At 42.9% G+C, this 27,431-nt stretch overlaps 1 protein-coding gene across 2 annotated transcripts in view; it reads left to right on the forward strand.

Moving 5' to 3' along the window:
• The window catches only part of HS2ST1 (heparan sulfate 2-O-sulfotransferase 1), a 146,988-nt gene that overhangs the window by 107,984 nt on the left and 11,573 nt on the right, over positions 1 to 27,431 (forward strand). For both annotated transcript variants that reach the window (XM_060232153.1, XM_060232154.1), the window contains exons 2-3: positions 1,175 to 1,413; positions 26,728 to 26,813. In XM_060232153.1, coding sequence (XP_060088136.1) covers positions 1,175 to 1,413; positions 26,728 to 26,813 — 325 coding nt within the window. The remainder of the gene's footprint in view (positions 1 to 1,174; positions 1,414 to 26,727; positions 26,814 to 27,431) is intronic.

The following is a 27,431-nucleotide window of genomic DNA, read 5'->3' on the forward strand; positions in this document are numbered from 1 at the left end:
CCCACCTCTGGAATGCCCCCCAGGCCCCCCACCAGATCAGTGAGGGAATCTGGCAACACTTTCTGCAAGCGGTGATCCCCAGAAGCGTCTTTGCCTGGCAGAGTGATATGATGCACTTTCTCATCCATATATTTCAACTTCTTGCCTTTTGTTGGAGGACTGTAGGAAATGAAGAGGAAGTATAATAGTTGGAAAGGAGATCAAAGTGAGAAGTGCTGAACCGTCCCTCGCCTCACCTATATTGCAGAAGCAGAACATGGCGAACTACATGGGAATGTCTTTTGCGTTGAAAACCCTACAGGTTGCCATAAGTCACCTGCAACTTGACAGCAAAAACAGTTCAAGGGATGAGTCTGGTGGAAGGAAGAGATCAGGAGAGAGTAGCAGTTGTGAATTATAACTGAGAGAGCACCTATAAGTAGTAGCTTTCAGTTCAGACATAAATAATAGGGTCAGAATACACACAAAAAAATTCGTTAGTTGCTCTTAATGGCCAATGTCAGTTTGCAATAATTTGCAGAAATGCTTTTGGGTTTAGGCAGAAATGGTGTTGTGGTGTCCTACTTTCTCTGGTGTTCAGTTCAGAGATTGTGATTGTCCTTTCATTTCTATTTATTCCATTTTGTGTTCAAGACTGACACTTTGCACCTTAATGATGATCATGTTGTAAGCTGCTTCCGCTTCTATTCTTATCAAACATGCAATTAATATATCTAATTGGATTTTGCAAAGCCATTCATTGTAATATCATACACAGGGGAATAGGTTTAATTAAAGTAAGCACAATATTCATTTTATCTAAATTTCAATTCCTCTTTGCAGTTAATTGACTAAACCCTGAATGGTCAGTAGCTAATGTTCTGTAAAATTCATATTATGTGCAGTATCATTTCATCAATCTATCACTGCAAAGTGCTAGATGTTTAATAGCAATTATTTTTAGACTGACTGTGAAAAAATCTTTTTCTTAAAAGACAGACTTAATTTTTCTTCTTCCTATTAACCCTAAATGGACTTTCCAGTTTATGTTTCCAGATAGTCATGTATTGCCAGACTATATTTATTATGCTTATGATGTATTTGAGGTATTTCAGATTTACTCAAATCAGTTAAATAAATTAAGACCTGTATTTTTACTTTAATAATTATTTGTGCATTATGTTTGTTTTTATAGAAAGGGCTATTGCAAAACACGAAGTTCGAGAAATTGAGCAACGTCATACAATAGATGGCTCTCGGTCAGATGTGACTCTGGATGAAGATGATGATTTGGTGATAATTTATAATCGAGTTCCAAAAACTGCTAGCACTTCATTTACAAACATTGCTTATGATCTTTGTGCAAGAAACAAGTATCATGTACTGCATATCAACACAACCAAAAACAATCCTGTTATGTCTCTGCAGGATCAGGTAAGTTACATCTATTTAAGATTCAACCTTTTATCTCTTTAACAGTTTTATATTTAACTAATGTAAAAAATCAAATCATTATGTATGAGAAAACATCACAAAGTCCCAGTAGAGTTCTATAGGATAGGGATTCTAATAAGGTTGTTGCTTTAAAAACTGGTAGAGCAGGAAATCTGAACTTAAGAATTTTATTAAATCAATCCCAAAACCAAGCTTCATAAAGACTGCTTATATCTGCTATTTGATTAAAGTAGTTGTCTCCAAGAGTACCTTTGTTTTCTCTTGGTGCATGAAGATCAAACTTCTTTCCTCTCAAATCTTCCTCTTTTATATAGTGCCCATATCAGTTAATAGTCTCTGCATCCACTTTGCTGATCAACAGTGAAGACTGCCTGACAGTTACTTTTTCTTCCTTGCTGCTCTTTGTTTGGACCTCCCTCAGAACTCCTGTGTTATGCTATGCTCCCCACCCCCACCCAAATTTCCTCAAAATTTGATTTTTCTCTGAAGTCTTTGGTACTAGGGGTGTGCTCACAAAAAAGGCTTGGGATTGCATAAAACTGACTTATACTGAATCAGACCCATGGTCCATCATGGTCAATATTAACAATGTTTACTCAGCCTGATTTAAAGAGACTTCAAAAGAAAGGAGGAGGAACAGCTGATAGGCAGTTCTCCAAGGTCCCAGGGTCTTTCACATCTGGTATTTTCTACTGCACATGTCAGTGATTGAACCTGGAATCTTCTGCATTCCAAGCAAATGCTCTGCCATAAACTATGGCCCCTCCCACAAAATTCTACGCATATACACACCAGTCAGGACATACTGTTTTGTCTTAACACATGACAGGGTCAGCAACTATCTTGTAGATATGCTAATGGTTATTCAGAATTGGGTATGTTAAGCGCACTTCATAGAAGTAAAGTAATTATTATTCTGAGGATTATTGTATTGGGCTAGACAACACAATGAAAATGTTTACTGTTAAAAGTCAAGGTCTTTGGTTAGAAAAGTAGTTTTAACAAATGAACTGCCTAGTTTTTAATGTCTTTCCCTTTGCAATTGTATTGGAAATGAATGTTCTCTTTCTACTTTCTCAGATTGGGGCCAATTCCTACTATGTATCTTTTATATGCGAGTGGCAGGGAGCTATGTTTACTCTGCATTTGACTGTTTATTACCTCTTTATTTTGCCATTTCTCCTATGCTACCCTCACAGAAACCCTGATAGGTTTGACAGAGTGATTGCAACAAATATCTCTCTGGAAGCTTCCTTACTGATTAGAGGTTTGAACCTGTGACTATGGCTCTTGTTCTGGTGCTCTGTTATTCTACACTAACTTAACTGTGTTTTGTCATGCATGTTGCCAGTTTTTTATGTGGTCATTTTTTAAAAATTGCACCTCTCCAGAGAAAGAACAAGATCTATGTAATTGTTATTAAAAAGCTGTCACTGATGCCGAATCACTTTCTTTTCTCATTTGAGAAGAGCTGACATTTAGATACTCCTCCTAGAACCTAGAGCCAGTTTGGTGTAGTGGTTAAGTGTGCAGACTCTTACCTGGGAGAACTGGGTTTGATTTCCCACTCCTGCACTTGCACCTGCTGGCATGGCCTTGGTTCAGCCTTAGCTCTCATAGGAGTTGTCCTTGAAAGGGCAGCTACTGTAAGAGCTCTCTCAGCCCTACCCACCTCACCGGGTGCCTGTTTTTTGGGGGGAGGGGAAGGGAAAGGAGATTGGGACCGTTCTGAGATTCAGAGTATAGGGTGGGATATAAATCCAATCAGAGCCATCGTGTGGGGGTAGGCGGCTGAGCCAGGCCTGGGGCTTGCATACTGCTCTCCTTGCAAGGAGCGTGATACGCAAGTGCCGACTCTCCCTTCCCTCAATCAGGCTTCCTGAAAGGGGGGAGCCTTGCGTACAGCGCTCCTTGCAGGAGCTACGATACCCAAGCGTCAGCTCTCCCTATCCCTGGCCTGCTTGTTGACAACACTTTTGACGTCATTGTGCCATGTGCGATTTCATTTCCCAAGGGAGCTGGTGGGGGCACTGCACAGGGGTCTGCCTTGAGCAGCTGAACTCTTAGCGCCGGCCCTGAATCCAATATCTTCTTCTTCTTCCTGCCCCTAAGGAGAGGAGTATCTCCTTTCTGTTCTTTTCCTGCCTCCTTTTTATGTGCAGGATTTGAAGGAGCTCCAGTTGTCTTTGGCCTTTTTTGTGCGTGGAGTTTCTTTTAGGTCATCATTTCTTTTCCTCTTGCACCTTACTGCGTGTTTTATTCTCTGTTGTCTTCATTGGAAGTGGGGGGAAAGCCTCCTTGTTCACACTTCCCACCTCTACCTCTGTTAAAAACCCTCACAACGATGTCATTTGCATCTCAGTCTCTTAAATTTGAAATGGCCAGCAAACTGGCAGGTGATCTAGGGTTCATGTGTGTTGTCATGTTGGTCTGAAGCAATGGAACAAAGTTTGAGTCCAGTGGTAGGTTTACAGTCGAAAAAAATTAATTCTGAGTATAAGCTTTCATGAAGGCTACAGAAGCAAAAGCGGAGGTGTAAATTGGCCACTAGGAACAAAACAGTAGAACATCAGTCTGAAACAGAAAGCACTTCAGTTGGCTATGATGGTGCGAAAACCCCAGTGCATTGTTGCAGTGGTTGCCAGTGGCTCCTCGCCTCATCAGTCTGCATTCTGCCTAAAAGGGCAGGCTACCCAGGAGGCAAGGGACTGTCTTATTGGCTAGACGCAGACCACAAATAATAATTCCTCCTGGCCCACTAAAGTGGCACAAAAAGCCTACCCCCCCTCATCCCATGTTTCATCTCCAAGGTTCCCAACTAGGGGAGGACACTTACAATCATTAGTACTCAGAGTCTACTTCAGCTGGGAGGAAGGGGAACTACAGGGAGGAAGGCCCCTCAGTCTCACAGACTGTTTTCTCAAAGTGATCTGTTTTTAACCTATAAGACAGTCTCTGGCCCCCTGGGTAGCTTGCCTTTTCAGCAGAATACAGACTGATATGGTGGCAGGGAGTGAAGAGCTGTGCCTCTTCCAGTGTTCCCTCTAAGCTGTGAAACATTGTGAGCAAAAATTCTACTTCATGAGCTACTGGCATTAAAGTTGTGAATGAGCAATTTGGCTACTGCATAAATTAGTTTCCTCTGGGACCATTCTTCCTGAGCTAAGACAAAAATGTGTGAGCTGGAGGCTAAAAAATTGTGAGCTAGCTCACACTAACTCAGCTTAAAAGTAAGACTGCCTGAGACTGCTCTATTTAGAGCCCTAAAGGTTCTGCAACTTTCTACTCCCAAGGGAGATCCAGAGCCCAGTGAAAATTATGAGAATGGGGTCATGGAGGTGTTCAGTGAAGATTATGAGAATGGGGTCATGGAGGTGTTCAGTGAAGATTATGAGAATGGGGTCATGGAGGTGTTCAGTGAAGATTATGAGAATGGGGTCATGGAGGTGTTCAGTGAAGATTATGAGAATGGGGTCATGGAGGTGTACCCAGGGCTTTTTTTCTGGAACAGATGTGCCGGAACTCTCAAGATGGAAATGAAGGAGAAACACATGATACCCCTAATGAATTTTTAAACTTTTTTTAAAAAAAAAGTTTGGTTCTGAAACTTTGTTCTGTTGTGTTCCCCCAGGAAAAAGCCCTGGCTGTACCTTTCCTTTACTTTTTACTAAAGGGGTCAAGGAGGAATGTACTGAACTTTCAGACAAACCATAAAGTTATATTCTTTTCCACCAAAGATCTCTTAACTCTTCAAAATTTCTGCTTCTTAAAAGATTCCAAAGATTTAAAAAGTTGAGGCAGTCTTACACAGAGTTCATGAAACAATGGACTATGTCACTAGAATGTCAGCTGCTACCTTTCTCATAGTCAGAGGTTTCATCATGTGACTTCACAAAATCCTGAGGGGAAACTCCTGGTTTATCAAGGAAGTTCACGAGCTAGCTCTCTATACTAGAGAGCTGCAGCCTTCATGGCTGATGCCAATTTCAGTTCTGTGAAATTTTCCTCAAAGGCCTTCGTTGTGGTGGCAAGAATGAGTTATGGCAGAAGAAATGGACAGTGGATGCTAGTCCAAAGCTAATATAGCCACATGACCTTTCTTAGGGGGTAAAGTAATTGGCAATACTTTGATCTCTTTGAGAGCAAGGATAAAAAGAAGGCTGTGTCCTTTTCCTCCAAGAAAGAGGAGAGGCAGCAGAAAGGGACTTCCCATTCCTTTTCTTCTACAGGACTCTTCCCAGCTTCCATACAGACTGTAGAAGACCAACATGGTTCATGTCAAAGTATTCCTTCAGGCCCAACTCTCAGTCTGCCCAAAATGTGGGAAACAGACAATGAACCTCACCCACGGTGTTCGTGATGTCAAGTTTCTGCCACTGGTAGCAAAGTTCAACTGATCTGGTGGAACTGAACTACATTAGTGTCTGACACCTGGGTACAACACACCCTCAGGCAAGGTTATGCCATCGAGTTTTTCTCCCCCTCCCCCCACATGAGTGTTTCTTATAGTTTTCTTGTTCCAGCAGCCCTGCAAAACTATATCACTCTCATGAGGCCATCCATCATCTCCTAGAAATTGCTTCCATAGAGCCCATTTCCTTCCAGATATTCAGGCATTTATCCCATCTTTTTTACCATTCTCCAAAAAACAGGGACTGAAGGGCCATCAGAGACTTGCAATTTCTCAACAGATGACGAAGAAGAAGACTGCAGATTAATACCCCACCCTTCTTTCTGAATCAGAGACTTAGAGCGGCTTACAATCTCCTATATCTTCTCGCCCCACAACAGACACCCTGTGAGGTGGGTGGGGCTGAGAGGGCTCTCCCAGCAGCTGCCCTTTCAAGGACAACTTCCTGCGATAGCTATGGCTAACCCAAGGCCATTCCCGCAGGTGCAGGTGGAGGAGTGGGGAATCAAACCCGGTTCTTCCAGATAAGAGTTTGCACACTTAACCACTACACCAAACTGATTTGTTGTATACAAACAGAAGATTCAACATGGAGATGCTAAAGTCAGTTGCAAAGGCAATTACATCTGGGGACTTCATGACATCCCTAGATCTCAAGAGGTCTATCTATATGTCCTCATCCCCACCCACAAGAACTACTTGCCCTTTAGATTAGCATCAACCCTGATGGTGTTCATGAAGTTGATGGTTACTCTTGTAGCAAGCCTCAGATCCCAGAGTACCCATGTGTATCCTTATCTTCTCTTCAGGTCTCCCTTAGCGAAGAAGGTGTCTCAGGGCATGCAGTCTACTATCCAGCACCTGTCATCTCACAGCTTCCTGGTTGAAACAGACAGTTGACCCAGTCATTGATGGTGACTCGCTTAGGAGTTACTGGGGTTCCCTTCACATGAGTGGCAAAGCAAAAGCATGCAGCCTCAGGGTCAGTGGACCTAATGTTTCTGACCAGCTCCTGGTCTCTATGACTGCAGCCATTGCCACAGTTCCATGGGCTGGATCACACTCCAGGGTCCTCCAGTGGTTCTTACTTTCTCATGAGCAGTCAGTTGCCATTATGTGCCACTTGAGATTAGGAGTCAGTCCACAACTGAGGAATTCTCATCTGCTAGACCCCAATTGAGACAGATGTCCTCCCCATCTTTTCCTACCTCCAAGATAGACTTCACCAGGACCTTAGAGCTAACCCACTCCTGAGATAGCAGCCCTGACCTCTGTTCTGCTTCCATTCAGGGGCTGTGTCGTGCTACCTGGCTGTATCCTCAGAGGAGCAGTGCTTTCCAGCTTACCATTAGTTCAACATTTTTCTTCCTGGAGACGTCATGTGGTTATCCAAGGACTCTGGTTTCTAACGCTTAAAGTGCTGTTTTTAAGGCCATCGCCTCTGCCAGATGTGTCTCAGAACTGGGAGCTCTATCTGTAACTAAAGACTTCTGCTTTTTCCAGAAGGATGTAGTAGTTCTCTGACTGGATCCTTTGTTCATTCCAGAGATGAACTCTGTGTCCACTCTGTGTATCTCCCTCCTGTCCTTCTGTCCCAATCCATTGGACCCAAGGAGAGGAACTGGCATACCTTGGATGTGCAAAGAGCCTTTTATATAGACATTCAGTGTACAGCTTCTGTCAGGAAATCAGATGGTGTTTGTAACTTACTGTCCAAGGGCAGAAAGGTGTCTAACACATCTTTCAACAGGTGACTGAAAGAGTGTGTTATTTTGGCCTGTTCTTCTCAGAGGCTTAAACCTCCAGAAAGAATCACAGTCTCCTCAACCAGGAGCTCAGCCATCATGGCAGCCTTTCAGTCCAATGCATCATTTTGGAGATCTGTGGAGCAGACACCTGGGCAGGTACATCTGCCTTCATATTCTCATTACAAAATGGACTCATATGCAGCAGCTGATGTGGTCTTTGGATGGTTGGTCCTTCAACAGGTGATGTGAGAAGAACCAAGTCAGAGGACTGCCCTCTCATCTTCTGGGAAACTTTGTAACATCTCAAATGTCAGGATGTCCTCCTCTCCTCTAATGAGAAGGGAACTTGGGATTTACCATGAATTTTCTTTCTACCTGAGGTAGAGGAGAACATCCTGGAGTCATCCTGATAGGGGGGGGAATCTGATTGGACTTGACCAGTGCCTTAGAGCTGACATGCCCTGTCAACAATCCTCTTATCTCAATTGTCCTAATCTTTTTTTCTGCTGTTACTGTTAATCATTAAATGTTATTTCTTCTCTGAAATGGGATTAGCCCTCTGGCCTCATCTCATAGTTGTTTTATCTTCAGATTAAGTCTTGTTGGCAGCAGCAAATGAGGGTACAATTTGTGGTTTTCTATGGAAAGCCTCTGAACTGAAGAAGGCGGTACTTCTCTCCTCTGGGGTCAGAAGAAAATGTTCTAATATTCTGCCTCCAGGGATTGTGGTAGAAGGATTATCTAAATATCAGGATGTTCTCCTCTACTTCAAATAGAAGGAACTTTCACAGTAAGTCCAAAGTTCTTTCCCAGACATACATCTGTGGATGAGGGTCAAAAGTGCCTTTTCTCAAATTGCTGCCTTGACCCTCTGTCTCAATCATGTTGAGCGTTTGGTGTAGACTTCACCAGGACCTTAGAGTTAACCCACTCCTGAGATAGCAGCCCTGACCTCTGTTGGATGGTGCCCAGCTAACTCTGGTGAGTGGATGGTGGATGGTGCCCTGCTAACTCTGGTGAGCAGACTGTAATGCCAGTTGAGAGTAGCATGAAAAATCTTAGAGATGGGATTTGCTTTTAATTTAAAAGCTATTCAGATGTGGAATGTTGATTGCAGAGGCTTCATTAAGGTTTCTTGATTTGGCATAATGTGCTTCCATAAAAGATTTTTAAATCACTGTTTTGGTTGTGTACTTCAAGTTCCTTGTTCATATATTTAAAGCTACTGTGTTTATCATTGTGGTCTATGTTCAGTCTAACGTAGGTACTACATATGTGCAGGTTTGCCATGGGGAAATTTTGAGAGCCCTTTAAAAAGGCATAAAGTGTTTCCCCAAGCTGTCTTTTCCTGCCTTACTGACAGACTTATAGAGGAAAGGGAGCGCTCTCCCTCAGCAGACAGGGCACTATTCTCAGTGAACGTTTGATTTTTTCCCCCTTAGTTGGTTTGTTAGTCCATTGTTCCTTTTTTCACTGAAGGAAGAAGAGTTTCATTTCAGCAATAAAAACAAATGTGCCTCGACTATTTTGGGACAGAAACCCTTGTTAAAAATATATGCTGAGTTTGGAGCCTAACCCCTTAATTGGATGAATACTCCTTGTGTTTACTATGTTTGTGTGAAGGACATGCCTTGCTTGCTGCAAATTTACACCAAACGCTCAACATGATAGAGATAGAGGGTCAAGGCAGCAATATGGGAAAAGGCACTTTTGACCCTCGTCCCATCAAAGTCCTGGATACTGAGTCTCTCAGCATCAGTTCCCACCATTTCAGAGTCAAGGCTTTCAGATCCAACTCTACCCCCTTTGATTCCATCAGATCCAGCAGTACACCATAGGAGTTTGGAGCCACCAGTGCAAAAGGTAAAACAGAAGGTGAAGCACACTGAGCCAACCCATTCAGAATCAAGTAAGGCTAAATGTACACATAGCCATTACAAACACACCTTCTTCTATTCCAGATCTGGACCCAGTTCTGAGGACACTGTCATAGCATCTATGTTCAACCTTGGTGGCTAGGTCTTGTGTTTCTGCTGGGGAGCTCCTCAAATATAAATATGACTGAGTTGAAATATTCATAGATATTCAGTTCCAACATACAGTATCCATTCCTGTGGCACAGCCCTTCTGCTAGTAGCATGGGAGTTTTTTGAAGGGAGAAGGATCAGTAGCAGAGTCTCATTCAAGTCTACCTAATTACCCCTGGACTTATTCTCTATATGGGCCTTGGATGGAGGGAGTTTTCCCTGTTCTATATGGATAGGGTCTTCCATTACACTGAAGTGCTGAATTACACAAAGGCCAAAATCCACCAAGCTTCAGTTTGGAGCATTTCTCACTTTTTTCTACCTCCAGAGCTCCTTCTGCTCCTCCGTATCCAGCCTTATTGGAGAAGGACCCTGGACAAGACTGCATCTGATCACAATCTTGGACCCCAGTTCCAGTGTAGCATTGGAACCATCACTGATGAACACAATGGATGACTCCCCTGATCACCAATTGAGAACATGGCTGCACTTACCTGTACCTGTTGTTAGAGTGGTCTTCTGTGCAGTCACACATGGGTACTGTGCCCATGCTGGTTACCACAGGGAAATTTTTAGAGCTCTTTAAAAAGGTGCATAGCAGTGTCCCTCTGTACCACTTTTTCCCTGCCCTTTAGATGGACGCATAGGCAATAGAAAGAGCTCTCCCTCATTTCTGATATACTTTGCAGAGAGCTCATCAAGGCAAAAATCAAGCTTAATCAAAGAACAACTGAGAGCTCACAGCAGGGCAGGAGGGAGGAACAACAATTACAGTTATAATAATAATAATAATAATAATAATAACATTTTATTTATATCCCGCCCTCCCCGCTGAAGCAGGCTCAGGGCGGCTAACAACATATATAGGTATACAATACAGTACAATAAGTATACAGACATTAAAATTAACATTATAGTGCAATTAATTAATTAACAGTTAAGTGCAATCATGTTTTCATCACCATGGTCTTTGCAGAGTTACCCTAAGTTACCCTTTCGAGGATGGTAGAAGTGATGCTGATAACAAAAATACAATCTAATACAAGACCTCCCCCCCCCCCTTTCTTATAAATGAGAAAATACCTGGGATCAAATCCCAGAGGGCACTTCCCTTTATGAACTAACTGTTCAGGAGTTTTATGCAACAGGGTCTGCACTTCCTGTGCCAAAAGATCAGCCGCCCTAAGCCTGCTTTTGCAGGGAGGACAGGATAGAAATTGAATAAAATAAAGAAGGGACTGTGGATCTAACACAGAGGGTGATTGGGAGGAACGGGGGGGGGGGGGAGTGCGGGGGAGAACTCCAATGTAACCATGTAATATTACAGACTAAACCCAACTGTCTGACGTAATGATGGCGGCTCATGAAACTACCTATAGTTTGAGAGGAAGAGAGACCTCATGACCAGATTTTGTTTCTGGGATTATCCAGGAGAATTTGGGGCCTGGGGTCTACATCTCCCTGACTGCCCTTGGAATCTCCTATAATTCTGCCCATTTCTATATTAGTAAAAGGCACAGTACCCCTGGTACTGATAGGGTTGGAATACTGGCCTCCTATATTATGGGCTATAGGGCTTATAAATAGTTGTATACGTTTGAAAGAGCTATGAAAGGGTAACTCCCTGAATCTTAGTCACAGATCTGTTTTTATGGATTCTGCCCAAACATCATCTGTTTTAGAGTTGAAAAGTTAGACGGTATCAAATGTTAGGTCCTTCACCCAGGCCGTAGTCTTGTTGAGCAATGCTGTGGAGAATAGCCATGAGTGGCTATGCAAAGCTGTGCAGTGGGTAATTACAGGCTGCACAGTTCGCCACATTTTCCCCTGATTTTACTTGCAGGCCTCCAGCTGCAGGACCTTGGCCCAGTGATGTTTGTCTTCCAGAATACTCTCTAAGTAGGACCTATTTTCTTCCAGATAAAGAGTTTATACTGCTACATAATTGACTGGTAGTCAGCTATTTTAAAATATAAAGTGGAGGAAGTGTAAAATTCTTCCCCTTCTGTCCACTGCAGGGACTCTACTACTATGGAACTGGATGTGGAGTGCAAAAATAAGGACACCCTTCCAGTTTTATACAGTATATATATTCACTGTCTTTTTTTGTGATGCTGCAGAAGAAGCCAGCTTCAGTCACAGTTCAAAAGTAATGTCCAAAAGATCCTCTGTCGCTGGAAATGCAACAGGCCCCAATGACCAGAATGCATGACTCTAAAAACTAGGGTCCTTGAACAGAGGAGTTGAATTGATGGGATGAGCAGATAACTTTTAATGTCCAGGAATCTATCTGACTATTCTATTATGTTCTATGTAGAACTGATAGGGTTTTTTACTCTCCCTTTACTGCATTCTGCACAGAGTAACTTCTGATTGGCTCTCATTTTCCTTCTCTCATTCTGGCTATTGACCATATTTCTCTCTCTTTTTGGAACTGGATTACTTCTCTGTCAATCCTAACTTTCTTTCTCATTCAAGTAGTCCTCTTTTGTTCTACTGGACTTAATGGGCTATTACTGTTCTGTATTTTCTGCTACCAGTTTATTTCAAAGGTTGCTGCTGCTTCATAAGATATCTCTGCCTTTTTTTGGTTCTATCCATATCACTAAAATGATAAGTCTTCAAGTATTACATCTATATTTTGTGCAGTTCTTAGCAAAACAGTGACACCCAGGAAATGTTTAGTGATAGTAGACTGGTTTGTTTCTGTCCTGCAGAGCTGATGCTGATCAAAAAGGACTTGAACAGGGCAAGTGCTGTTTTCAAGGGAAGTTTCCTGGATTAGCTACCCTGTTAGTGCTGATATCTACTTATGTTTCTGCCAATATTTTGAACCAGTTTGCTTGCAAACTTAACTGATGCAAGACCTAAAAGACATAATGAGGTCTGGCTTCATTGAACATGAATCCACACTAAATTACCTACCCCAACACTTCTGTAACGGGTAACCCATTTTGGCTGCTGATATTAAATTTATTTTTCCCAACTTCTGCTGAGCTCAAACTGGCCTGTCTGCCACTTTTTCTTTGATCCTTAGAACTGAATCCTTAGATTGTTGAAACTCCCATCTGCCAAGAAAACTGAAATCTTTATACCATTCATTTTCTACTTTTTTGTTGCAGGATTTCTTGTTCTCCATCCCGAGTACATTTGATCTCTTTCAATTCTGCAGAGCTCATCTGAGCTTAAAACATAAACTGCTTAAACATACCAGAAGTTCAAAAATGGATTTTCAGTTATTTTTCTAAAAGTACTAAGGGTGGAAAATATAGTTCTGCAGAAACTTGTTCACATTTAGGGGGGCCTTTATAAGTTAAATTCCAGAGATTATCTTCCTTTTTAAATGCTAATTAAATGTTTTCTGCACAGTATGTAAAGTGGAGCAATAAGAAATACTAAAGTAATGGCAAAAACATTAAGAACTGAACATGTTCTTAAGAAGTCCAATATGTTGATGATTGATAGATGTTCCAGGCTGAATTACTGCTGACCTCTTTCATAAAAGATCTTTAAAGAAGTAGTTTGTCGAATGAAGCATCAGCAAAGATTAACTGCTTTATTTACTAGATCTTGATACTGGTTGTCAGTGTAGCCACTGCCCCGCAATACCAGTATTCCCCACCCCAGCCCTAAAGGCCAGTCAAGACCCAGCAACAGTGCAACCCAGAATAAACACGGCAGAGCCTGAGATGGTATAGTTGATGTTACTAGGTCCAGTGATTGTATTGTCTGGGTTTATGTGGCAGCAAAGTTGGCATCTGGGTTTATTGCAAGCTCTGATACCGATGTCCATGTTCAAATTAGATGCTGTATTATTGTGAGAATCTCCTGCCCATTGGATTGGAGCAGATATGGCTGCAGCATAGAGCCTGGCTGTATATAGTGAATTGTTTGGTATGTTTAGGATAGTAGCTGGAGGCATGTAGATAAGTTTCTCAGTTCTCTGTGTAAAGCAAACAGTATAAATGGACACAAATATTACCTCAAGAATCACAAAACTGAGAAACCTGTAGGAGAACACTGCAGCCTTCCAAGACATTCAATGGGGGACATCAAAGTAGCTGTTTCATTGCAAAGGGATTTCAGAAATGTACAAGAATGGGAGATTGCTGAGTTACAAGTTATTACAGCACTCGGGACAATGGAAGGAATAAACAGAGATACTAGTTTCTTTCTCACTACACACACTAATGTCATTCAGTTCTCAGTTCTGTTTTAAATTCTTTTCTTATGCTGGCTGCTAATTTGCTGCTGTTCACAGGTTTTACCAGTTGCTTTAATCCAATCTTAGCTATATTTGTTGCTCAGTTACTTATACATCTTTATTTATTTATTTATTTATTTATTTATTTATTTATTCTATGACTTATATCCCGCCCTTCCCATAAAATGGCTCATGGCAGCTCACAACAAACGATAAAACAATAAACAGAGTGCAAAGTTATTACATTTAAAAAAGTCAGAGCGTTTAAAAACCTAAAAACCTTAAAATCTTAACGTTAAAACTATACAGTATATTTCACTGAAGTCTGATAAGCTACATTTATCTAGTCAGGCGTAGGCTAACCGGAAGAGGCTTGTCTTACAGGCCCTGCGGAACTGAGTAAGATCCCGCAGGGCCCTCCACCATGTGGGGGCCATTGCAGAAAAGGCCCTGTCTCTGGTTGTCTTGAGACGGACTTCTTTGGGCCCGGGGATGGTGAGAAGGTTTTGCATCCCAGACCTCAGTACTCTCTGGGGAACGTGTGGGGAGAGACGGTCCTTCAGGTAGGCAGGTCCCAGGCCATATAGGGCTTTAAATCTTGACTCTAATTAGCCCTTCCTGGCAATACCCTTCCCACCCTCTACCTATATGTAATGGTTGGTGGCTTCTGTTTAAATTCACACACACACACACACACACACACACTTCTAACCTGCTGATCCTCTTTTAAAAATAATTTATTGATAACACAACAACACATCAGTGTATCATCAACAGTGACAGAATAAAATTACTACAGAATTAAAATTATCATTATTATCTTATATAAATCTAAATAATTACATTAATGAGATAAATTTAAAATAACAGTGATTACTAAAAGAATATGAGGAATCTACATTATTTATTTTTCCCCCAAAACTGGGTACCACTTACTCAGGAAATTTGACTCAGACATAGGTTATTCATTTGACCTCTTAACATCTGCTATTTTATCAAAAATTATGTAGTCCCACAAACACATATACCATTCCTTTATATCAGGCAACTGGGAGGTCTTCCAATGAGAAACAGTTACTTTTTTTTTTGCCCACCAATAATGTTTCAATTAAATTTTTTGTATGTTAGGAATGTCTAAATCAGACCAAACATTCAACAATATTGATTGTATCATAAAAGGAATTATATGTCCAGTTATATTACCTATTTGTTGCACAATATCTTTCCAAAACTTAGAAAAAATTGCACAAAACTGCCAACAGTGGATGTAAGTTCCTTCCTCTCCACATCCTTGTCAACAGTGAGAACTATATCTCGAATTTATATATGCTACTTTAGTAGGCATACAATACCATCAGGTGATGAATTTATATGTCTGATACACATAAGTTAAAGAATTAGAATGTAGAGAATAAGAGGACCAAATGTTTTCCCAAGTTTGATCTGTTAAGGAATTCTCACAATCACACATCCAGGCTTTATGAAAGATAATGAGGTAGACCTACCATAGCTAATTAAGATATTATACATTTTAGGGATCAAGCCTTTTGAGGAGGACAACAGAGTACTAAGCAATTTTTCAAAGGGAGTAGCAGGCTTTAAGTAAACCACCCTTCCCTGCACAGGATCTGTAGAATCTGAATCAGAAGGTATCTGAAGAAGTGTGCATGCACACAAAAACTTATATCCAGAATAAAACTTTGCTGGTTTTAAAGGTGCCACTGGACTCAAACTTTGCTCTGCTGCTTTAGAACACATAATAAACATGGTTTTAGTGCCTCCGTTGTCTGAAGGGGATGGGTACCCATACAAGCATATAGGACACCCACCTGTCCCTTGGCAAGGATCTGACTGGTAGCAAACATGGTCATATGCAGGGGCGTAGCTAGGGCTTTGGGGGCCTGGGGCCCAAGATTTATGTGGGCCCCCCTATGTGTGTGCACGCCGCCAGAAACAGGATATGATGTCACTTCCGGTGATGTCACTTCCGCAAGATGGCCACCACTTGCGAGGGAGCCCTGCTGGAAACAGCTGCTGGAACCTCCTAAGGCACATCCAACCAGCAGGCTACAATGCATCTCCCGTGTATCCGCGGCTTTGCGGGTTGTGCGCGCCCAGGTAAAGCGTGACGACACACATGACGTTTGGTGGGACCGACGCCACAGGCGCAGAGGCTGCCCGGGGGGCCGAGGGTGGACGTCACCTCAGGCCATGTCAGTTGTGGAAAGCGGATATGTAAATAATAGTATTTGCCTTCAGTCTTAATGCAAATAACCAGGAAGGGATTGGACCTCTGCAATGATGTAATTTTTAAAGAGGCAAATAACATTTGTGCTTGCATTTCACATACAGCGTGTGTACATTCTGAATTTGAGGAAAGTCAGTGGATGCCAAGGTAAAGCAAAATACGTCCCAGTGAGACAAGGCAATGGGAAGATTCTTGTTTAAGAAAATTATGGATTTTTTGTGATGCTTAAACGGATTTTTTTTTCTGGGCTGCTGGTGTACAGACCAGACTGACACTTAAAGAAACTGAAGGTCTGTTGGTCTCTTGATTTGAATATTGATATTGTTTGGCCCTTCCATTATAAAAATGTTACCGACCCATGAGCTAAGCAGTTTGAGGTGGAAATCCTTTGTCCTACTTTGTGAACTTTTTTTTTTAACCACATCACTAAACATTTAGCTTTTTGCCACTATGAGCCGTGTAACCTTTGACAAGTATGTTTGTAAAGTCTATACCCGTTATTCATTAAAGAAAACCTAGTTGCAGCTAATCTCTCCCCCCCCCAAAAAAAACCTAATCAGATTTTCCAGAGCGTCCCTCCCCCCATTTCTTTGAAGCTAGGGATTCAGATCTGACCGAAGTCAGTTTGTTATATAGCGAGCCAGTGGAACCCGCTGCCACAAGGTGGTCAAACGGAAATCGCGCTGAGATGCATAATACCTCTCAGCATCCAAAACAAGAGGAAATGCTGTTGCTGCCATGCCTCGCTTCTGGGTTGCGCGGAGGCCCTCTCCGCCTGGCGGCTGGGCTCAAATCCAATCCGGCCAGGTTTCTCTGAGGTTCTGGCGGTTTAAGCTAGCGGCTTCAGTGATGGGCAGCCGGCCTTTGGGGGCAGGTCTCCAAGGCGCCCGAGGCGGAAGGAAGGAGGGCGCCTCGGCTGGGCGCTTGGGGGAGGCACCGAGCTGCGGCTCCCCAAGAAGCCCGCCTGAGCCAGCGCCGCCTGCGCTCCGCCCTGCGAAGAGCGCAGGCGGGTCTCTGGGCAGGCGAGTTGCCGTCCGGGCCGGGGGTGCCTGCAAGGGAGCTGGTGAAGGGAAGGGAACGAGGAGCCCCAACGTGCGTGCGCGCGTCGCTCCCCACCCCCCCTTCTTCCGCCGTGCGCGCTCCCCCTCACGCTGTCGGGCGCCGCGGGCGCCTCCATTCTTTTTCTCCCCCCCGCAGCAACGTCACGGCCATTGTTTGGGGGGCCCCCTTGCCAACGCGGGGACCCCCAGACCTGGGGCGGGCCGCCCTCCCCGCCCCCCCTCCCCACGCGTCTGGCCATATGCAACGTTACTTCAAGCCCCTCCCCTGCAGGAAAAGAAAAGAGATAGAGGTGTGACTGGTCTTTTCTGAGAGGATCCAAATGGCTGATTTGGGTGAAGCAGGTTTGTTTTGAACTGTAAGCCTGTAAGATACAAGATGTTATTAGGGTAGCAAGTATAAAAGCTTTGGGTTCAGTACCCTAAGGTAAGTTTTGGGACAAGCAAGTAGAACACAGAGATCATGGAGGCAAGAACAGTATGTAAATAACAAAGATTTATTTATTTACAGGTTGTTTTAGAAAAAAGATCAGCAGCACAGGCAACCAGACAGTCGAAGGAGAAGCCTGGCTGAGGAACATAAATTTAAACTAGTTATAGCCTCAGACTTTGGTTTGAATTCTCCTTAATATTTGCAGGTACAAACAGGGTTTTCCTGGCTATCCCACACCCAAGACCAACAGCCTAACAACTGGGTCAAGGAGGTAGATGCAAGAGGCATGTCATCAGGCATTAGGCACACCACTTCAGCCTTGACATCATCACCATCCATATGGGGCACTGCACAGACAGGCATGGCTTAGCATTGCCAGGGCTCCTGGTTTGATCTCCATATGGGGGAAGGCCAGAGGCAGGCAAAAATATTGTAGCTGACATTTCACCCCCACAAAACAGGACAACAGGACAACCCAAGCAATGGTCTGCCTGGGATAGCCATCATTCTGGTTGATATGCTGATTCATGGCTCTTCCGTGGTGCACCCTTTCCACAATGAGCCCCCTGTGTGCCTGCTCTGCCAACCTGCATGATGCCATATCAGATGTCAGAAGTGCTGTGGAGCAGAGTAAGACCTCGAGACCGGTCCCCTCGATAGAGCACACACATCTTCCCTCAGACCGCCTCCAGTCCTCTCCCTGTGCAAGCTGCACACATTAGCCAGCAGTGTGTGTGTGTGGGAAGGGAGTGGGGACTGCAGAAGAGTGGCTGTGTCAGTCTGTTGAAGCGGAGAACTGCAACACAGGATTGTTACACTTTGCAGCTAAATGAAACAGAGGTCCAGTAGCATCATAATAACTGGCAACATTGATCCCAGTGTGAGACTGCTGAAGCAGAGCCCACCTCCTCAGATATGTGAAAGGGAGATTATTGTGGGAAGCACTATCAGAAAATCACAAAAGGGGGCAGAGAATGGTGTGCTGTGGGGATGGATGTGAGAGTGGACAGGAAGCAGACTTCATCCACTCAATAATAGGCAGACAGGGACAGAACTGTAGGTCACTTCAGAATTTATTTATTTATTTTTTGGATGGATAGCTGTGTGTCAGGATGCTTCAGGAACTGAGCTGGAACCATCCCATACTGCATCAAGAGTGTTATCCTCCCATATCTCCTCCCTTCTGAATCACTGCCTGCAGAGACACCAGAAACACATGCAGTGATGACAGACAACAGTGGTCCTGACAACTGCAGCCATGCCAGTGGGGCCCCTTGAAAGAGAGGCTCCAGTTGTGGGGATATTCTTCTGCAGCTCATGTCAAAGCCATCCAAATGGCACTCATCTGCTGTGTGAATTGTACCTCAACAGTGCTTCATCTGGTGTTGTTGCATAGTGCTGCAAGAAAATAGGTGCCATGGGGTGATTGCCGGTTACCCCCCCCCCCATCCCCAGTTTTACACTGTCCCCCACTTAGGAGGGTGGGGGCACACTGGTCTGGTAAAGGACTGTCAGAATCCCTGCCACTCCCACTTTCCATGAATGTCCTAGCTAGCATTCCTAGGAGGTACACTTCCTTGGGGGTATGCCCCACTGTGTTGCATGGATTGCCTGTCTACACAAATTCGGCTAGCCTTGGAAGTCACTCAGCAAGGAGATTTGCTCCCCTCTGGGATGTAAGTGCCTTCTCTTTGCATTTCCTGCCAGCAGGGTGAAATGCTATGCATTCTCAGTATGCAAGTTGGAGACTGCAGAGACTGAGTCCTGTGCCTCCCATTGTATCATGTGAGCTTTGGGACATCCTGGCACAGATTTATGTAATGTGGGGGAGTGTCCTTTGATTGGGTGCAGCGAGGGGGAGGTTTGGCCATTGCTGGGGAGGGGTGCTATCGGTTGTGGTAATAGTCAGCATTCTATACTATACCATGGCTTGTGTGCAAAGCTGAGAGAAGGGGGAGGGGTGTTTTTTCCATTGCATGTGCACCTTTGGGCTATGCTGTATTTTGACTGTATGCCAGTTCTGAGGGGTGTTCCCAGGCTGCACTGGCTAGCTCCTGCCATACCTGTGGGCCTGCCCTGTCCCCAACCATCACAGTATGTGGGGATGTTCACAGCATAACTATGCTAGTGGCCAGCCAGGGTGCAGTGGGGCACTACACCAGCATATCACCAAGACATACCAGTGTAGTGGGTGGCCAGATCCCTGAGCACTTTCACTCCTTCCAAGATTGCACTGTCTTGTTTTTGAGTCCTGATATATTTAATAAACAAATTAATGAATTAAATATCCAAATAGTTCATCGTGTCTTGTTTTTCCACCCCATAATGTAGAGAACCTGCTACTTATTTGCTTAACAACCTAGTATGCTTCTCAGTACAACAGCTTGTACGCTTCTTTTTCTACAGATATCTCACAGTTAAACTCTCTTGACTTCACTTCAATAGAATGTCATGCAAGGTCTTTCACAGTGTACAAGATGCAGCTTGTTCCAGGTTCTCAACATAAAGCTGCAGCAAATAACAGATGAAAGTGGAAAATATCAGCCTATCATTATCAACTTTTAAAGGTCAACATGTATCCCACAGCTGACTGTTTTATACATACCTAATATATAACACAGTGTGGGAAGCTTATTTAGGTTTATATGTGTTTATTCCATGACAGTTTTGTACTATAACCTTATCTTCCTCACATTCTCTTTTGTTCACTCCAGAACCACTAGGCTGAACATAAAACTAACTGTTCATTATAGTTTTTGCTTCAACTGTAGAGTCACTGTTAGGGTTGTGGAACGAACCCCTCCCTCCCTCCTGGATTCAGGCAGGGGTCGTTTTGTAGAAAAATAAGTGGTGGAGCGCATCCAGAGATTGTTATGCAGTTACACCCACTATTCAATGGACAAAGTAGGTAGGTGTGGGGGGGAGGGGGAACTCTCAGAAAGGTTCAGGAGCTGCACTCCTATGAGCTCCTGCTGAATTCAAGGCCTGGATTCAGGTATATTGAACCCAAAAAATATCTGAAGAAGTGTTTGTGTACACAAAAGCTGATACCTTGTATAAAACTTTGTGGTCTTAAAAGTACTTCTGGACTCTAACTTTATTCCATTGCTTCAGACCAACACGTCTGCTCACCTGAACCAAAAAAATTAGTATTTCCTGATATTCCCAAATTCCAATACCAGTATGGTATTCAGACTTGGTAAATATTCAGGAACTTCAGATCTTTTCATGGCCATTATACCCTGTGGGGACCATTAAAGTCAATGGCAAATCTATCCTGGGTTATATTCAGTGGTCTAGGAGGGAGGTTTGAGGTAAAGGCACCAAATTTGCAGTGTAGCTACTGTAGCCTCTTCTCCAAAGAACCCCCAAGTTTCAAAAAGATTGGATCAAGGGGTCCAATTCTGTGGGCAAAGAAGGTGCCCCCATCCTCCATTGTTTCCAGTGGGGGAAATATAACAAAGCAATGCAATTAAGAGCCCAGGAGAATGTTCCAGAGAACCTCTGCAGTAGAAAGTGATGTGTGTGGGGGGTGGCATTTTTACAAGGCCAGCAGCAGAACTAGTCCCATTATGTAAGTGCCAAAACACTTTAGGATGAAGATCAAATCTGAGAATCTCCAAAGTAGAAGCTGGAGGAGAGACATTTCTTCAAGGACAGCAAAACCACTGCAATGTACTAGTGCCCAGCAGAAAACCCAATGCCATCGTGGCAAATGCCAGCTCAACAGGACTGATGCCAAGCACAAAATCACAATCTGAGTTAGAGAGGGAGGGGTTGCAAGGACAGCAGAACCAATATAATAATTTTATATTATAATAATAATATAAAAATTATTATTATAAATATATATATATATTATTATTATAATATCACTGCAGACACAACAGAACCATCCAATGTCTCACCAGAGAATCTGAGTGGGGAGGGGAAGAGGAGGAAGAGGAAAAATGTTTTGTTTGCCGAAGCCGAGGGCAAACCCAGAGAAACCTTATACACCATTTTCCCAGGGAAGGCCTCAGAAAGTGAGAGGGAGGGGTTGTTTCTCCCCTGATCTCTCTCTCTTCTTGGGAGCAGTACACACCAACCATAAGTGCCTCAGGGGAAGAGCCTTAGCCTAGGTGCTGGAGTTGCCCCTCATTACAGGCCTTCCCACTTCCCACGCCTGCAAAGAGGAATGTTTCACAGCAAATTAGCTTCATTATTTATTGTGACCCTGTGAATTTTGCTGATTTGTGTTTGGCACCCAGGCCCAACGACCCTACTGTACCCTTTCATTCCCATCAAGGTGAAGAACAGTTTTTGTGTTGCTGTTTTAATTTCAGCATGCAGTTTTGGTTTGGGGTGGCTCCAACATCTTCAATATCACCCTGTGCTGCACTCCTACCAGGGTTCTGTAGAGATTTAGATGCAGGTGGATTCAGAATGGCAGTGGGGAGATTGGTGGGGCATTTCTGTGCCAGTTAATGTTCCTACTAATTCCTAATGGTTAATGTTCCTAATGGTTAATGTTCCTACTAATTCTTTCTAGTCTCAGTAGGGGGAAAGGACTTAAGATAGAAGAAAAAGCAGGAAGAACCTAAACTGAAAGCCCCTCCACAAACACCCACCCACACACCAGACTAAAAAAAAGAAAATGGTTAGGGGAAGCAGAGGAAACAAACAACAAGCCTCATCTCGCAACTGCCAAAAAATAGAAAAAGAAAGAAAAAACAGTGAGGGATGGTGAAGGAGGAGAAAGAGAAAATTCAATAGTAATAATAATAATAGGATGATGATTGATGATCAATAATTATTGATACCCCACTGTTCACTCTGAATCTCAGAGTTTCAGAGCAGCTTACAACCTCCTTTATCTTCCTCCCCCACAACAGACACCCTGTGAGGTAGTTGGGGCTGAGAGAGCTTTCACAGAATCTGCCCTTTCAAGAACAACTCTGTGGGAGCTATGGCTGACCCAAGGCTATTCCAGCAGGTGGAGGAGTGGGGAATCAAACCTGGTTATCCCAGAGAGGTGTCCATGCACTTACTACTACATCAAACCAGCTTCAAAGAACCAAAGACAAGAACCAAAGTAGAAGGAATGAACCCTTGGCCTCTCCACCTACCACCAGGCCCACAAATTTCCACAAAAATAACTTCAAGTCATGAAACCCAGAAGGAACTAAAACCTAAGAATAAAACAAAAGGGAACCCTTGGCCTCCTCTCCCCCCCCCCCCCCCCCGCCCAAACATACAGCCACCAGGCCCAAACAACAAGTAACAAAGAACAAACTGCAAACCAGAAAACCAGAAGGAACTAAAACCTAACCAAAAGGAACAACAACAAAAGGCCTGAGGCCCTTGGCTCACCCCCCCCCCCCCCACAACAGACCACCCACCAAACCCAAAGAACAACTAACAATAAAATAAAACTTGTTTAAAAAAAAGTTGTTCAGTCAAACTGGTCACTATTCACTCTTCTCCCATCTGGCAGGGTGGATCTGATCCAAAGTCTACAGCAGAGTTTCCCAGGCATCCGGAGTCAGGCTCAGAAAAGCAGCTGAAGTGGAAGCCAGCAGACACTCACACTCACCAAACTCTCTCAGCAATGGAGTCTTGCTCAGCCAGACCCTTGCTTTTCTACTCTTTGCTGTCCATGCTCTGAAGAATTTTACAAAGATTTGTTGTTGTTTGTAAAATTCTAAAAAGCAGTGTTCTGCCTAACATTAAATCCTATTTTCCAAATTACCACTGCTGTTTTTCCCCTCTCTGTGTGCAATGGGTAGGGAAAGCAATGTAGTTACTAAGTTGAACTTCATGTTTGAAGCCAGCAACAATGCCATTTACAAAAGCATTGCAATGATTGGCTCTAAGGCATTACACTCCCCCTAAAGTGCTTTTGCCATTGGGCTGCAGAGATGTGTCTCCCCCCTCCTGTTGCTCTGGAAAACAGCAAAAGTTGGGGGAAAGCCCTAGGTGCAAACTGTACCCAGCTTAAATAATGGCTTTCTCCATGGTTAGGGACAGATGGCAGCGCTTGGGCAAAGGATATCTCTGCGGTACCCACTGGAATGTGGTGTGCCACAGGGAGCAATCCTCTCTCCGATGCTGTTCAACGTCTGTATGTGCCCCTTTGCCCAGCTAGCCTGGGGATTTTGGGCTGGGTCGATGACATATTCCTTTCTGCCCAGTCAGCCCAAACTGATGATTACTAGGCCCCGACTTGTCTTTTAATCTGCTAAAAACATTTTCACTATTTTGCATACTAATTTATTGCCCACTCTCTCTATATGAAGGACTGCTAATTCCATCCCATACTATTGTCTGATGAAGTGTGTTTTTATCACACGAAAGCTTACATTCTCATTAAAACTTAGTCTTAAAGGTGCTACTGGACTCCAGCTTTGTTCTGTTGCTTCAGACCAGCACGGCTGCCCTCTTGGATCAATATTTGCCTGTGTAACTTTCCAAAATTATGTGGGTCAGTGCATGTATGCATTCTCATAAATAACAGGTCCAGCATGAATGAGTTGATATGATTTGGTGCTAGAAAGGGAAGACGGTGGTAGACTGTACGGGAAGTTGACATCCTTTTCCCTGGGAACATGAAAAGTACCCTCTACAATCTTGAGTGGCAATACCTTGTTGTGGCAGAGTTGATCTGAGAAGTCAGTAGACCAGTCCTTTATTCACTTCTCTGTTTGCATATTTGAAAATTCTGCATTATAACTGATAAGCTGTAATATGCTGGAAATGGCAATAAACAAACTCGTGACTTATTAAATTCAGTTACTCAGCAGTTAAGAGCGATTGCTTGTCTAAATCAGAGTGGGATTAAAATGCATTTTAAATTGCTGAATGGAGACAATAGAAAAATACTGGGCAAAGCAGATGGCTTAGGAAAAAATATCAAGAAGCAGGCTAAGGGGGAAGGGATCAGGACTCATAGCCAGAACTGCTATGAGTCTTTGAAAAGGAGACGTATCTGAGAAGCAGGAAGAAATAAGAGCTGAAAATAGAGAACACAAGTTTTATAATAAACAGTCAGAGAAGGGAAAGAGGAATAGTGGTGGAGGGGGAGATAAGTCCTTGCTGTTAGAGCAGTGAATAGACAACATATATTTTCTACAAACCTGGAAAAGGTGCAGATTTGCAGAAAAAAATGGAATCTTAAAACCCCTCAACACGTTAGGGGGAGAGGTGAAGAAGAAGAAGATGATGACGATATTGGATTTATATCCTCACCCTATACTCTGAATCTCAGAATGGTCACAGTCTCCTTTACCTTCTCCCCCCCCCCCCCCCACAACAGACAACCTGTGAGTTAGGTGGGGATGAGAGAGCTTTTACAGCAGCTGCCCTTTCAAGGACAACTACATGAGCTATGGCTGATCCAAGGCCATTCCAGCAGGTGCAAGTGGAGGAGTGGGGAATTAAACCCAATTCTCCCAGATAAGAGTCCACACACTTAACCACTACACCAAACTGTCTTTCAGGAAAGGCAAGAAGGAATAGTAAGGGAGGGAAAAATGAGACACTTCTTGTAAATTATTGTGGGTCCTCCCTTTTGTAACACTTTAATCTTTTTTAAAAAATTGAGCTCTTCAAAAGTGCTTCATATCATAAATTTTATGATGTTTATTTTCTTATGTAAAAACCTTTGTACTACTTAGCTCGTGTGAGTAAAACCATGACTTCAAAATTGTTTCATTAAAAAATAATTCATAGTTTTCCCATCCTCAAAATTTTCATATTTTCATATTAAAAAACAAATTGAAGTTCCTTGGGAGGAGGGGAGGGGAGAAGCCATTGTTACTACATTTTCCCTGTAACTTTTCCCTATTTTTTTGCCATCTGTTGTGACATGATTGCGTGGGTGCTTTATTTCTGTGTACATTGTGCCCTTGCACTTAGGCACTTTCTTAACAATACTTGGATAATTCTGTTGGGATTGACTTTTTTTTTTTGCAGTAGCAAGTTAGTTTGTTTTTTAATGGCTATGTACCTGTATAGTGTATTCCTGTTGCTTGCTCTTCTTTAACATTCTCCAAGGAATTTAGTTCAGAATATGTTTGCTACAGCTGCTTTATGTTTTCTAATGAGGCCCTCTGGTGATTATTTCATGTTCTGTCTGTTTCCAATACAAAGGGTTATGCATAACTCAACACATCCTGGCTGTTGTCATGTCACAATTTTAGCAGGTTCCTATCAGATGCAGTTTGCACACATTCACTGTGATTGATACCACCTGTTATTCGAACATCTGACGTACAAAACAGTGTGGAGCATTCTTCCACTCAGATACTACAGAACAGCTTAATATAGAATGGAAAACTACCTTTCATTTTATTTTTAGCATCCATCTGAAGCATTCCTTGTTCAAGCACCATTGAGGTCAGCTGAATTCTTGAGAGCTCACTACCAAAACATTAAGAACAAGCTGTTCTTTGGAGGATTAGGTGTGGGAGCATTCAAGCCCTGCCTTTTCCTTTCAGTGCTAGTCTGGGGAAATCTGCTCAGATTATCAGAATACATTGAAAATGGTGAGCTGCTCTTTTATGTCCAGCATTATTCTGTAGTGTGAGGAGTACACATGAAGCTGCCTTATACTGAATCAGACCATTGTTCCATCAGTGTTCAGTATTGTCTACTCAGACTGTCAGCAGCTTTCCAGGGTCTCAGGCAGAGATCTTTCATACCACAATACTACCTGATCCTTTTAACAGGAGATGCTACCTGCTGTGTTCTGGGAAGATTCTAATACAAAGCTCAACTATGAGCTCCCTGAGCAGCCTTAGACAAGCTGCTGTTTTTACAAGCTCCCATGGAGTGGAGGTGATGCAGGTTCAGCTTCCTGACTGTTGAAAAAAGTTTGAGTCCAGTGGCACCTTTAAGACCAACAGAGTTTTATTCAAGGTATAAGTTTTCATGTTACACACACACACTTCTTCAGCACAGCAGAAGTATGTAATAAGTAATCCACCTCCTGTGCTCTCGTATGTGAAAGCTATCAGTTACTAAATAAATTAATAATATGTTATCATTTGTTGTTTTTCCCCATTTCATTTTATTATCTGTATAAAAATTGTAATAAAATATTATGAACCAGAATAAAACGTTATCGTTATTTTCAGATGGAAACTTATTGGCACTAAATATTGCAGAAATTTTTCTTTCTTCAGGTACGGTTTGTGAAGAATGTAACTTCCTGGAAAGAGATGAAACCAGGGTTTTATCATGGACATATATCCTTTTTGGATTTTGCAAAGTAAGTTACACAGTAAACAATTCTGTTTGTAGCAATTTGATTTTAAAATATTCACTGTCAGTTTACTTCTTAGATTTCCTAGTTTCACTTTAGAGTATACTGCCCCCTTATGGTCATTTATAGAAATTGCACTGAATTGAATTCTGAACATTTAGGTTTTTTTCACATAAGCAGTACTGTCCCACCAGCGAGCCTGCAGCAAACGTGGACTATTGCACCCTTCTTAAATCTTCGTTCGCGAAGCCAAGCCGAGAGAGAGAGAGAGAGAGTACTGTCCTTTCCCACTTGATTTAGCACCGTTTTGTACTGTCTCCACCATGATACTGGCTTTTTTCACTCAGATAGCTTCAGCGCAACATTGTTCTCCTAAACAATGATAAATAACTCACTTAAGATGTCAACTCAGTGTGCAACTGCAATAAAACCAGTTTCAAAATGCTCCTGTATAAACTTATGATGTGGCCTCATTTGGAATACCGCATACAGTTCTGGGCACTGAATCTCAAAAAAAGATATAGCATTGGAAAAGGGGCAGAAAAGGGAGGTTTTACACACACACAAAATGTTTTACACAGAAAAGAGCAACTAACATAATTAAAGAGATGGAACACCTTCCCT

The sequence above is a fragment of the Heteronotia binoei genome, chromosome 2 (assembly GCF_032191835.1).
Source record: "Heteronotia binoei isolate CCM8104 ecotype False Entrance Well chromosome 2, APGP_CSIRO_Hbin_v1, whole genome shotgun sequence".
NCBI classification, from domain to species: domain Eukaryota; kingdom Metazoa; phylum Chordata; class Lepidosauria; order Squamata; family Gekkonidae; genus Heteronotia; species Heteronotia binoei.